The sequence below is a fragment of the Rana temporaria genome, chromosome 2, assembly GCF_905171775.1.
Source record: "Rana temporaria chromosome 2, aRanTem1.1, whole genome shotgun sequence".
Lineage (NCBI taxonomy): Eukaryota > Metazoa > Chordata > Amphibia > Anura > Ranidae > Rana > Rana temporaria.
In genome coordinates this window covers 238,383,503-238,397,366 of record NC_053490.1, presented here as the reverse complement: position 1 = coordinate 238,397,366, position 13,864 = coordinate 238,383,503, and the positions used below count along the sequence as shown (strand labels likewise).

The 13,864-nt window shown below is 43.2% G+C and overlaps 1 protein-coding gene across 6 annotated transcripts in view; it reads left to right on the top strand.

The window, feature by feature from the left end:
- Positions 1 to 13,864, top strand: part of MSI2 (musashi RNA binding protein 2) — an 838,983-nt gene that overhangs the window by 603,889 nt on the left and 221,230 nt on the right. For all 6 annotated transcript variants that reach the window (XM_040336657.1, XM_040336656.1, XM_040336658.1 and 3 more), the window contains one exon: positions 3,579 to 3,693. In XM_040336657.1, coding sequence (XP_040192591.1) covers positions 3,579 to 3,693 — 115 coding nt within the window. The remainder of the gene's footprint in view (positions 1 to 3,578; positions 3,694 to 13,864) is intronic.

The following is a 13,864-nucleotide window of genomic DNA, read 5'->3' as shown; positions in this document are numbered from 1 at the left end:
GCAGACCCCGACAACCAACAGCCAGGCCCTGTCCTTATCAACATGGGGACAGGGTGCTCTGGGGTGGGGGGGCCGCAGTGCGCCCCCCTGCCCCAGAGCACCCAACCCCCCCATGTTGAGGGCATGCGGTCTGGTACGGCTCAGGAGGGGGGGGCGCTCGCTCATCCCCACTCCTTTCCTGACCGGCCGGGCAGCGTGCTTTGGATACGGGTCTGGTATGGATTGTGGGGGGACCCCTACGCCGTTTTTTCGGCATAGGGGGGGTCTCCTTACAACCCATAGCAGACCTAAGGACCTGGTATGCCCCTGGGGGGGAACCCATGCCGTTTTTTTATTTAAAAAAGTTCCCTCTTCCTCTCAAGTTCCCTCTCAGGATTCATACCAAATGCCGCAGCTAGAATTGGCGGGAATCCAAGTCGGATCCCCATCGCTTCTATGGCGGCTTTGTCTCCATCGCGGTAAGCCAGCTCGGCGCTGGCTCCCAGGATGGGGCTCGTAGGTGGTCAATCTCGCCAAGAAAGGGAGCGAGATTGACACAATATCGTGGTCACCCACTGTACCCTTTAACCACTTGACGCCCGCCACACGCCTATTTACGTCCACAGAATGACACGTACAGGCAGATGGGCGTATATATACGTCCCTGCCTTCTAGCGGGTGGGGGGTCCGATCGGGACCCCCTCCGCTGCGTGCTGCAGGCGGCTTACCTCGGGGAGCGATCCGGGACGACGGCGCGGCTATTCGTTTATAGCCGCTCTGTCGCGATCGCTCCCCGGAGCTGAAGAGCGGGGAGAGCCGTAAGTAAACACGGCTTCCCGTGCTTCACTGTGGTGGTGTATCGATCGAGTGATCCCTTTTATAGGGAGACTCGAACGATGACGTCAGTCCTACAGCCACACCCCCCTACAGTTGTAAACACACACTAGGTGATCCTTAACTCCTACAGCGCCCCCTGTGGTTAACTCCCAAACTGCAACTGTCATTTTCACAATAAACAATGCAATTTAAATGCATTTTTTGCTGTGAAAATGACAATGGTCCCAAAAATGTGTCAAAATTGTCCGAAGTGTCTGCCATAATGTCGCAGTCACGAAAAAAAATCGCAGATCGCCGCCAATAGTAGTAAAAGAAAAATTATTAATAAAAATGCAATAAAACTATCCCCTATTTTGTAAACGCTATAAATTTTGCACAAACCAATCGATAAACACTTATTGCGATTTTTTTTTACCAAAAATATGTAGAAGAATACGTATCGGCCTAAACTGAGGAAAAAAAATTGTTTATATATGTTTTTGGGGGATATTTATTATAGCAAAAAGTAAAAAATATTGAATTTTTTTCAAAATTGTCGCTCTCTTTTTTGGTTATAGCGCAAAAAATAAAAACCTCAGAGGTGATCAAATACCACCAAAAGAAAGCTCTATTTGTGGGGAAAAAAGGACGCCAATTTTGTTTGGGAGCCACGTCGCACGACCGCGCAATTGTCTGTTAAAGCGACGCAGTGCCGAATCGCAAAACCTGGCCTGGGCATTTCGCTGCCTAAAGGTCCGGGGCTTAAGTGGTTAATTTTACAAATGGTTTATTGAAGCTTTGTGAACTATTTTGTAGTCTCATTCAGGTTATGCAGTACCCAATAAAAGCAAACAGGGCATCAGATTTGAGTATGAGTTGACCTGCCTAGCGGTAAACTACTGAGCATTTCTAGTTATTCTAAATGACCCATAGCCATTTTCTTCCATGCAGAAAAGAGTAAAAAGAAAAGCTTTTGCAGTACAACCACTTGTCAGCCAAATTAGGAAAAACCCCATGATAAGTCATAGTAGTGTGCTGATTATTGAAGGATAGGGCACAGTTACTATCTTCAAGACATGATTGTCTATGGCCTTCAACTGTATCACTGAGACTGATGAGTATTTGGACATCTGCTTACCTATGGTCCCCTTTGCAATATAAATATTAACTGATTGGGTCTGGTTACCAATTTCTTACTATTTGTAAAATTCAGGTTTTAAATTATACTGTGGAGCAATTGCTGCTGTTCATTTTCCTACCTGTAGATAAAAAGAATCTTCATCGATGTAAAGCTGACTTCTCAGCACTTGTACAGGGTGTATTATTTCACAAGACACTATGAATGTGGATGACTTGCTAATGATCACTAGTCAGTAATTGCCTTGTTATAAAGTGACATTTAAACCTGAAATTATGGTGAACCAGATAAGAAAATGATTGTGGTGTCAGAATTTTTTTTTCAATCTCTTCTGAACAATAGCAGGTACAAAAAGGATGCCCTCCTATTAAACAGTGACAGTTCTGTATGGAAAACGGCATAATGGTTCCTAGCAGATTGCCTTCCTCTCAGCACACCACTGGTAGAACAATGTTGTATGATCAGTTCCCTGCTGTGTGTCCAGTGTGGAAGAGATGACACATTGGCACACTGTTAACAGAAAATACAGCTACCACTGATTGGACGAGCAGAAAGCTAGCTTAAGATTACTGTGTTGCTACCACGCATGCTCACGTCTATGATTTCATCTTGCTTTCATCTAGAAGTCTTTTGAATTCTGGTCTGTTAATCATGTTTTCAGACTAAAAAGTACTGTAACTTACAGCTATAAGATATTTACGACCTTGCTCATTACATAGCTATTAATCCTGTCTTTTAACAATAATCAGTCTGCATGCAAAATTATAAAGTGACCCACTACTGCCTAGTTTGTGGATCTTTAGAAGCCGCAGACACACTCCAAACCACCATCACGAATCTGGCTTTTTTTACACGGAGCTTCTACATTGAGTTTGCATCAGTGAAATGGAGCTTCATAAATCTGCTGGCACGTCCATTTAGGTGTCCACGGTGTAGTGCAGCCTGGCAGAATTGTGAAAGAAATGGTAAATCAGTAATATAACATAAATATATGATAAAACATTGCCTGACAAGTAATGCTTCTCGGGGTATTACAGCTATTTGACAGCGTAATTTAGTGGATTTTAAATTCTCAGCAATAAAAAGATGATGGTGTTTTTTCACAAAAAAATATTGCTGTATCATCTTAAAAATAGGTAACCAGAACTTTTTTTGTGATAGAGTAGGGAAGAGTTAGAGACTCTTTGTGAAGCTTTTGTTACTTACTATGTCCTCTACACAGCCCTGACATTTACGGTATATTGGTAACCTCAATTTTTTTTTTTACTGGTGACCATTGTCACTGAGAGAGAAAGTGATGGGAAATGCAAAATGTTAGAGTTGCTAACAGAACAAGCAGACACATTTTTCAGTACCTGTTTGGGAACAACGTGATGAGAATTTTATCTGCGTCCTACTTTAGCGAAAAAATGTATAAAAAATTGTGTACTTCTGTAACTTCATATATACATGTAGGCTGTCTCTCTCTTTTTTTTTTTTTCAGTAATTTGATGATTTAGCTTATATTTGGTCAATGTCAACAATTATGTATTTAGTGGATGTCCGCTTTTTTTAACCACTTGAGAATGCATTTTTTACATTCAGCTTTGTTATTTGACATTTGGAAGAAATGCAGTTACATCTTATCTATATTTCCACTCTGTAGGTAGAATGTAAGAAAGCACAACCTAAAGAGGTTATGTTTCCTCCTGGTACAAGAGGAAGAGCGAGAGGACTACCCTATACCATGGATGCATTCATGTTGGGGATGGGAATGCTGGGTAAGTGCCCTAGTTTCATTTAACAGCTTTACAAACCATTTTTTTATGAGCATTTAAATATCTGAAGTTATTCAGACATGTTTGATGATTTTCATCCAATACCTAGGAATTTGAGTATTGTTGTGTCCATGGGAACATTTATCACCTGTTGAGATCTATGTCAGCTTGTCCATTAAGGTGTCAAACTGTGTAGCTGTTTTCCATGGTTTCTCCAAGTGACATACAACATAGCATTATTTTACAGCCTACATAACCTGTAGTACACGACCATGTGCAGAAATTTGTTACATTCAGGGCTGTCTTAATGAGAGGGCACACCTGGGCACTGCCCAGGGGCCCCTGCACTTTCCCCAAAGCAGCTGGTTCTTGAGCCCTCGCTGCCCCGAAATTGGGGACCCCATGATGGCACTGAGAGTGATAGATGCAACTTAAAGCAGGGGTTCACCCTAAAAACGATTTTCTAACATTACATCCAGCTCACTCTCTACATTCACATGCCATTTGTTTTTTTGTTTTTGCTGTACATACCTCGTACAGCTATTTTCTTCCCCGGCTTCCGGGTCGGGACTCGCACGGGAGTGGGCGTTCCTATCCAGCAGTAGATTGACGTGATGACAAAAACGACCTCACCCCGTCGCATAAGGAGCGTCACGATTTGCCGAAAGAAGCCGAATGGCGAGTCGGCGCTATACGGCGCCTGTGCACCGATGTTCGGCTTCTTTCGGCAACTCGTGCCGCTCCTTATGCGACGGGGGAGGTAGTTTTTGTCATCACGTCAATCACCTGCTGGATAGGAACGCCCACTCCCGCGGGAGTCCCGACCCGGTAGCCAAGGAAGAAAATAGCTGTACGAGGTATGTACAGCAAAAAACAAAAACAAACGGCAATGTAGAGAGTGAGCTGAATGTAATGTTAGAAAATCGTTTTTAGGGTGAACCCCCGCTTTAATGTCTGTTTGCCTGCAATGTCATAATTGTAGGGGCCCCAGAGCATTACTTTGCCCGGGGGCCCATGATGCTATTAAGACGGCCCTGGTTACATAGTCAGGTTGCATTCTTATATTTGTTGCGCTATAAATAAAGAATGACCGACAAGTTTGAAAAACATATATATAAATATATTTTTAACTTTTTGCTCTAAAACACCTCCAATAAAAAAAGTGTAAAAAAAATCTAATTTCTTCATCAATGTAGGCTAATATGTATTCTGATACATATTTTTGGTAAAAAAAAATCTTAAGTGTATATTGATTGGTTTGTGTAAAAGGTATAGTGTTTACAAACGATGGGATTTGTTTTTACTTTTAATGGCGGCGATCAGTGACTTATGGCAGGACTGCAATATTGCTGCAGACAAATTGGACACCTAAATTACACTTTTTTGGAGACCAGTGACATTATTAGTGATCAGTGCTAAAAATATGCACTGTCACTGCATTAATGACACTGGCAGAGAAGGGGTTGACATCAGGGGTGATCAAATGGTTAACTATGTGCCTAGCTAATGTTTCAATGTAGTGGGAGAGGCGCTTTTACTTAGTAGAAGGCATGGATCTGTGTTTCTGCTTTACAGAAACACAGGATCCATTCCTTCTGTACCGACGGAATGGTAATCTGCCTTGTTTACATAGACAGTCTGCCATTTTATAAGTGTATTGAATGATCAGTGGATTCCGGCAGACATTGGGTCAGCGGTACCTGCTGATTAGCTCCCCGCTGTGTAGAATCACAGCGGGAGCAAGCCGGAGGCGGAGCACACTCGCACCTGATAAAAATGTTTTATGTTTATTCGTTTTTAACCCCATTCTGGGATTCAACCCTACGGATTGTTGGGAAAACCCAAAACTCCATGGCTATGTATCTGTAAATATCCCAAACGTAATCAGAAGTCACTGATAGGTAGATTCAGGTAGAGTTAGGCCGACTTAACAGTAGATAAGTCGACCTAACTCGGAATCTACGCCGACCTATGTTTAAGCGTATGCTCAAACAGAGATACGCTTAGACATATCTAAGATACGACGGCTTGCGCTGGCCTATCTTAGATTGCAATTTTTCGGATGGCCGCTAGGTGGCGCTTCCATTGCAGCCGGCATAGAATATGTAAATGAGTATCTACGTCGATTCACGAACGTACGCCCGTCCGCCACAGTCGATTTACGCCGTTTCCGTAAGGCCTTAGGTGGCCTAAAGTTATTCCACCTATGCGGTGGAATAACAATGTTAAAGTATGGCCGCCGTTCCCGCCGCAAGGTTCGATTTTTTACGTCGTTTGCGTAAGTCGTCCGCGAATCGGGAGTTACGTCGTTTACGTCCACGTCTAAATCAATAGGCCCGTATGGCATACTTAGCCGCAATGCGCACTGGGAAATGTAGGCGCCCGGCGCATGCACAGTAGGCAAAAAACATCAAAAACGTGAGGTCAAGCCTCATTACCATTAAACACGCCCCCCTCCAACCCATTTGAATTAGGCGCCCTTACGCCCGCCGCGTTTACACTACGCCGCCCTAAGTAAGTAGGTAAGTGCTTTGAGAATCATGTACTTGCCCCTCTTACTTAAGGCGGCGTAGTGTAAACACGCTAGGCTACACCGCCGCAAATTAGCACGCCCCTACCTGAATCTACCTATGAGTGTCTTAGCCCAGCATAAATCGGCCTAAAATTGAAATATCACCTCGGGGAAAAAAAAAACCTGCAAGACAAAGGCATAATGAGCTAGTATGCACTGCATACTAGCTCATTATGAAATACTTACCTTAGAATGATGCCCTGGATTGGCGTCGGCCCTCCGAGTACAGTGCAGACATCTTCCACCAGAGTTACTTCCAGGTTCGCAGCTCCGGCACTGTGATTGACTGGAGCCCAGATGAAATCACTGACGGTCACGGCATGACTCCTGAAGAAATGGTGTATTGTAATGGTGTGTTGTTGGATCCTTGGAATTGCACTTAGACTACAAGCTTTGACTTTGCTCCTGCCATCCTAGTAAACAATGGGGCATCTCCCTTTTGAGCTAAAATATGCCCCAAAAGAAAGTGAGGAAAAGGGCTTTGAAGAGAACATTGGCTTTATGACTTGGGTGCCAGGTACTTTCAAGAATCTGTGCTTTCATGTTACTTTCCAAATAGAAATAATAGGTCTGTTGTCCTTTTTAGAATTCCATTACCTACCACATAAAGGGCTGGCTGAGACTAGGTTGCTCTGTAATAAAATGCAAGGAGACTTAGGCCCCGTAAACACGACCGAGTTTCTCGGCAGAATTCAGCCAGAAACTCGGTCCGAGCTGGATTCTGCCGAGAAACTCGGTCGTGTGTACACTTTTCAGCGAGGAACCCGTCAAGGAACTCGTCGGGCCGAAAAAAGAATAATTTCCTCATTGTTCAATGAGGAAAGTCGGCCCTCCGAGCTCCTCGGCGGCTTCCACACTGAACTCGACGAGGAACTCGATGTGTTTGGCACGTCGAGTTCCTCGGTCGTGTGTACGGGGCCTAATAGATGTGGATAGAGGGTCTGAAAGTTTGAACTCCAACATCATTCACTTATACTTGAGAATATGAATGTCTCTTTATTTGCTGGACTTTAAATGTTTCTCCTCTGATGAGAAAAGAGCAAATGCTACTTACCTTGATCCCACTGTAAGTGTCAGTGAACTTTATTTATAAATTCTTTTGAACTTGGTAGATTTTAAAAGAAAAAATAGACTTTAAATTAAGTAAAAATTAGACATATTTCTGTTATTGGGTACATACTTCATGTATTATAACTAAAATTTCTGAATTGTTCACATATCATTTGTTTCCCATAATAATATCTACTGTATTTTTCCCATAACCTATAATTATAGAAAATGTGTTCATTATGTTGCGCATCTCTAAAGCAAATCTGTAATAGAAAATATAATTTGTTCCTCTCCTGTTAATCTTCCTGTTAATCTTATCATAAGCAAAGAATTTTTTGATGTTTGGGTCTTAAAAAGCAGTTACAGTAGATGCTCTCTTGGGAGATACTAGAATACGGTTTTCTTTTCACATCAGCATGTGAAGAAGCAGAAGGGTTTAAACCTGGCATGCTACAGTTTAAAATAGATCCCAGCGTTTCTTTGGCATTATTTTAAAGCAAATCTTTAGCTCTTCCCTAACTTAGTTCTCTGTTTTATGTTAGTCTGGCAATGCTTGAGCCTGGCTTTGCTTTGTGTGCCAACCAACTGGCATTTCTGCCTTGAGAAAGGTCTTAAAGATTCTCTTCCTTGTAAATGATTAACATTTCCTCCTGGGATATCCAAATTTGCATTTAAATGGATGTCTTAAATAGACTGTTTTACTCTTATTCACCAAAATAGAATGATGAAGGATGCGGTATGTTCATTCTGACTTAAAATGATCCTTTCTCCTGGAGAGAAATTGAGTCACACATTTATTCTCATCTCCTAATGTGGCTTTGACAGCTCCACAGTCTTTTTTAAATAAAATGGCTTTTTTATATGGTTTATGTGTGGTGTTGGAATTTCTTATAATATGGGCATAAATCCATTTAAAATAAAATATGATTTAGTTGTGAATAGCAGCATCACCAATAACAGGTTAATACTACTCAATGTTTACAGGTTGTTTTTAAAGTCTTTTTTCTTTTTCAATACATAATTCTGTGTATTCATAAATCAAATCCAGCAGGGTTCCATTTTGTTTCTGAGAATGTACTGTACAAAAGCAATTTAAGCTCTTATTTCGAGTCCTCCGTAAGAGACCAGAACTATGGGGGTTATTTACTAAAGACAAATCCACTTTGCGCTGTAGATCTGAGGGGGACATTCAAGGGAAATAAAAAAAAACATTTTAGCTTGCACATGATTGGATGATAAAATCAGCAGAATTTTCCCTTAGATCTACAGTGACTGCACTTGAAAGTGCAATTTAAGTGCACTTGTAATGCAAAGTGGATTTGCCTTTAGTAAATAATCCCCTGAAAAAAAAAAAAATTCTCACAAAAATTTCGTACATCACGGGACACAGAGCGACATAGTAATAACTATGTAGGTATATAGGCCTACCTTCAGGTGATGGACACTGGCACGCCCAAGACAGGAAGTCCCCTCCCCTAGGTGGTGGTCACAGTGAAGATATCTTACAAGAAGCTTTGCTGAAAGGCCCTTGGGTCAAGCAAGCTATATACTGGATCCATCCAAAGTGCCTGCAGGGCCAAAGTGGATGGTACCCAGGCCTTGGTTGAGAAGAACAATGTTTTGCCTGTAATGCCTCTCCTTGGAGGGCTGCATCCTGGTATCCAGCACTTTGGTTATAACACACACAAAATGTTTGACTGGCAGGATGCGGTACAGGCCCAGGGGAGTGGAAATCCTTATGAAACTCGGTCCCTGAAGGTCTAAGTGACATGCCTGCCGTGATGGGTGAAGATTGGACTGTGTGTACTTTCCAGAGCCCTGCAGCGGGGAAAGGTACCTGTAGAACTTGTTTCATTCAGGGAACCTTTTTTGAACTATTGTATTTTTGCCTATTTATGCCACTAGAGGTACTATAATGTACCTGAATCCACAGCTGTTGGCTCTGTATGGAAGATTTTGCTGGATAAAAGAGCTTCTGTTATCTTGCTGCTGAATAGCTCCATTGCTAAACTAGAACAGCAGCCATCCAGGAAGCGCTACTTGTTTGGGGAATTTTCCTTCATCATGACGTTCCCCCGGCTTCCAGCGATCCTCAGGCTGTCCTCCTCCTTACGATTCCCCATGGCAGTGCCAACACAGGCATGCACGCACAGGAACACTTTTACATAAAGCAACAGGAAGGGGTTAAGGGGCGGGCCCTATTGCGATGGTGCTCCATGGCGGCGTCCTCACCGTGGGTCCCTGCACATGCGCAGACCTGCCATGTCTATGGAGCAGTTTGGCTGACAGAGGACACAAGAGCATGCAGGTGGTTTGGCATGCTGGCTGGTGTGGTACAGGCATTTATAAAAACACTTCTATTGGGCTCTCCATCAGGCTGACCATTATTAGCAGCATTTTTTCACTGGACTAAGCTCAGCAGTGGATACAAAAGATAACCGTGGTACCTGAGATTATGCCTTCCAAATGTTCTGAGACTAAGGCTTCTAAAGGGTCAAAGGTCTCACCATCAGGATTTCAGTGATGCTTCTGCGGCCGCATCCACTCCATTCTACCTCCCCAATCCCGGGGACATCGGCCTCTAGGCAGCCTTGACGGCCTCCCCAGCCTGGACCTGGAGGGAAGACTCAGAATCAAACCCAGGGATATAAAAATTCCTGGGGACGAAAACCAGCTAAGCAGAGCCCTAAGTCTGCCTTATAAAAGGACGCCCCCACTCAGCTGGGTGGGGGGGAAGGCTTTAACTATTCTCAGGGTCTTGGCAGGAGGAGATTCAAGACAGTTGGGTCCTCTCCACAGTGTCTGTAGGGTACAAGTTGGAGTTCCGAGAACTTCCTCCACCCCGTTTTGTGAGGTCCAAGAGATCCAATAAAAATAAAGTCTCTCTCACATTAGAAAGACTGTTGTCCCAAAGAGTGATCATAGAGGTTCCCGCAGTAGAACACGGTTTAGGTTTTTATTGAAACTTTTTTACAGTGCCAAAGCCAAACGGGGACGTCGGGCCAATTTTAGACCTTAAGGGTCTAAACAAATTCCTGAATATCTGCTCCTTTCAGATGGAGTCAATCCGCTCGGTGGTCGCCTCCCTGCAGGGGGGAGTGCTACTAGCATCGATCGACATAAAGTATGCGTACCTACATGTACCTCTTTTTTCCGCTCATCAAATGTTTCTTTGGTTCGAAGTGGAGCAGCACCACTATCAGTTCATGGCCTTACCCTTCGGGCTGGCCACTGCACCTCGAGTTTTCACAAAGGTCCTGGCCCCACTTGTGGCCAGACTAAGAGCTCAGGGTGTGTCAATATTGGCAATACTTAGATGATTTACTGCTGGTGGATCAGTCAGTAGTCAGCCTAAAAGGGACCGTGTGCAGCACAGTCAATTATCTGCAGTCTCTGGGGTGGATTCTCAATCTAGAAAAGTCAGCCCTGCAACCAGTGAAAAGGTTGGAATATCTAGGTCTGATTATAGATACAGATTAAAATACGTATTTTTTTCCCCCAGTCAAAGGTCACTTCCTTAAGAGACCTAATCTACGTAGTCGGGACGAAAAAAACATCCATCTATTCGCCTTTGCATGCGGTTATTGGAGGAAAATGGTGGCCTTGTTCAAAGCCATACCCCATGCCCAATTTCATTCAAGAATGTTGCAAAGCTCCATTCTCTCCGCTAGGAACAAGAAAGTCCAGGCTTTGGACTTCCCAATGACGTTGCGCCAGGGGTGCGTCAAATCCTTGGTTGGTTGATTCCCAGGAATCTACAAAAAGGAAAATCCTTCACTCCAGCATCCTGGAAAGTGGTGACAACAGATGCCAGTCTTCTGGGTTGGGGAGCAGTCCTGGAGACATGATCTCACCAGGGCAAGTGGACCTTTCTTGAAAGGATCCTGCCCATCAACATTCTGGAAATTCGAGCGGCCCGCCTAGCTCTTAGCATGGACGTCGGAATTACAAGGTCACCCTACCAGAATTTAGTCTGACAATGCTACAGCGGTGGCTTATATCGATCACCAAGGAGGCACAAGAAGTCATGCTGCCAAGAGGGAGGTGAACCAGATCCTGGTCTGGGAAGAGAAACATGCTCCTTGCATATCTGCAATCTTTTTTCCAGGGATAAAGAATTGGCAGGTGGACTTTTTAAGTTCCCAGCAATTATTTCCAGGGGAATGGTCTCTGCATCCCGACATCTTTCTAGCCATATGTCAAAGATGGGGGACCCCGGACGTAGATTTGTTGGAATCCCGTTCAACAGGAAGTTAAACAATTTTGTGTCCTGGACAAGGGACCCACTCACATGCGGAAAAGATGAGTTGGTAACTCCTTGGGATCAGTTTTTGCTGATTTAAGCATTTTCCCCAATGCAATTATTACCACGGCTTCTTCGCAGTATCAGGATGGAGAAAAAATGGTGATTCCTGTAGCTCCGACATGGCCTAGAAGGTCTTGGTACGCAAAAAATCATAAGGATGTCCGTGGGGGATCCATGGACCCTTACTCTGCAGCCAGACCTACTCTCGCAAGGTCCAATATTTCATCCTTCCTTCCTTATAAACTCTAAATTTAATGGTTTGGCTACTGAGTCCCAGATTCTAAAGAATCTGGGACTCTCTGGGTCGGTGGTGTCTACCCTGAATAATGCAAGGAAGCTGGCTTACAAGATTATATATTATAGAGTCTGTAAGGCATATGTATCTTGGTGGAAGCTAGAGGTTGACATCCTTGTAAGTATGTCATAGGCAGAATTCTTGACTTTTTACAATTGGGTGTAGACATGAAGCTAGCCTTGAGTACTATCAAGGCTCAAATATCGGCCTTGTCAATATTATTTCAAAGGCCACCAGCTACGCACTCTTTGGTTCAATCTTTTTTGCAAGGGTGTCCATGGGACCTAAATTTGGTCTTATCAGTGCTGCAAAGACAGCCCTTTGAGCCTTAAGTCCTTCTGACTAGGAAATTGGTCTTTTTGGTAGCCATATCCTTTGCTAGAAGGGTTATCATAATTAGCTGATTTTTCTTGTAAAGAGCCATATCTGATTGTTCATAAGGATAGAGTGGTTTGGAGTCCTCATCCAACCTTTCTTCCGAAGGTGGTATCAAGTTTTTATTTGAACCAAGATGTGGTTCTCCCTTCTTTTTTTCCAGAACCAAGTTCTGCAGAGGAGAAATCATTAATTCTTTGGATGTAGTGAGAGCAGTTAAGGCCTATCTTAAGGCTATTGCTCAGATTCGTAAACAGATGTTTTGTTTGTTCTGCTGGAAGGCCTCAGGGAAGGGTCAGGCAGCATCAAAATCTACTATTTCTAAGTGGATTCGGTAACTTATTATTTAAGCTTATGGTTTGAAAGGGAAGGTTGCCCCATTTAAGGTTAAAGTGCACTCTACCAGAGCAGTCGGTACTTCTTGGGCAGTGCATCATCAGGCTTCCATGGCTCAGATCTGCAAGGCCGCAACTTGGTCTTCAGTCCACACAGTCACTAAATTATATCAGTTGGATATAAGAAGACACGAGGATATCGCCTTTGGGCGCAGTGTGCTGCAGGCCGCAATATAGATCCTCACGTCTGATGGCACCCTGCTCTGTATTTGATGTTCCCTCCCCTCATTTGGGTATTGCTTTGGGACAATGTTGCTCTGTGTCCCGTAATGTACGAAAAATAAAATAACAGCTTAACTGTAAAATCCTTTTCTTGGAGTACGTGACGGGACACAGAGCTCCCGCCCCTCTTTTTTGGGATGCTTATTGCTTTGCTATAAAACTGAGGTACTCCCAGAATGGGAGGGGATATAGAGGGGAGGGGACTTCCTGTCTTGGGGGTGCCAGTGTCCATCACCTGAAGGTAGGCCACATAGTTATTACTATGTCGCTCTGTGTCCCGTGATGTACTCCAAGAAAAGGATTTTACAAGTAAGCTGTTATAAAAAATCCTATTTTTTTTTTATATTTATTTTACATTAAAGCCATAGCTGGTAATTTAGATACTATTTTTTACATCTTAACCACTTACCCCCCGGACCATATTGCTGCCCAAAGACCAGAGTACTTTTTGCGATTCGGGACTGTGTCACTTTAACAGACAATTGCGCGGTCGTGCGACGTGGCTCCCAAACAAAATTGGCGTCCTTTTTTTCCCACAAATAGAGCTTTCTTTTGGTGGTATTTGATGCGCTATAAACAAAAATAGAGCGACAATTTTGAAAAAAATTAATATTTTTTACATTTTGCTATAATAAATATCCCCCAAAAATATATAAAAAAATCGCAATAAGCGTTTATTGATTGGTTTGCGCAAAAGTTATAGCGTTTACAAAATAGGGGGTATTTTTATGTCATTTTTATTATATTTTTTTTACTAGTAATGGCGGCGATCAGCGATTTTTTTTTCGGTACTGCGACATTATGGCGGACACTTTTGACACATTTTTGGGACCATTGGCATTTTTATAGCGATCAGTGCTATAAAAATGCATTGGATTACTATAAAAATGCCACTGGCAGTGAAGGGGTTAACACTAGGGGGCGGGGAAGGGGTTAAGTATGCCTGGGTGTGTTCTTAC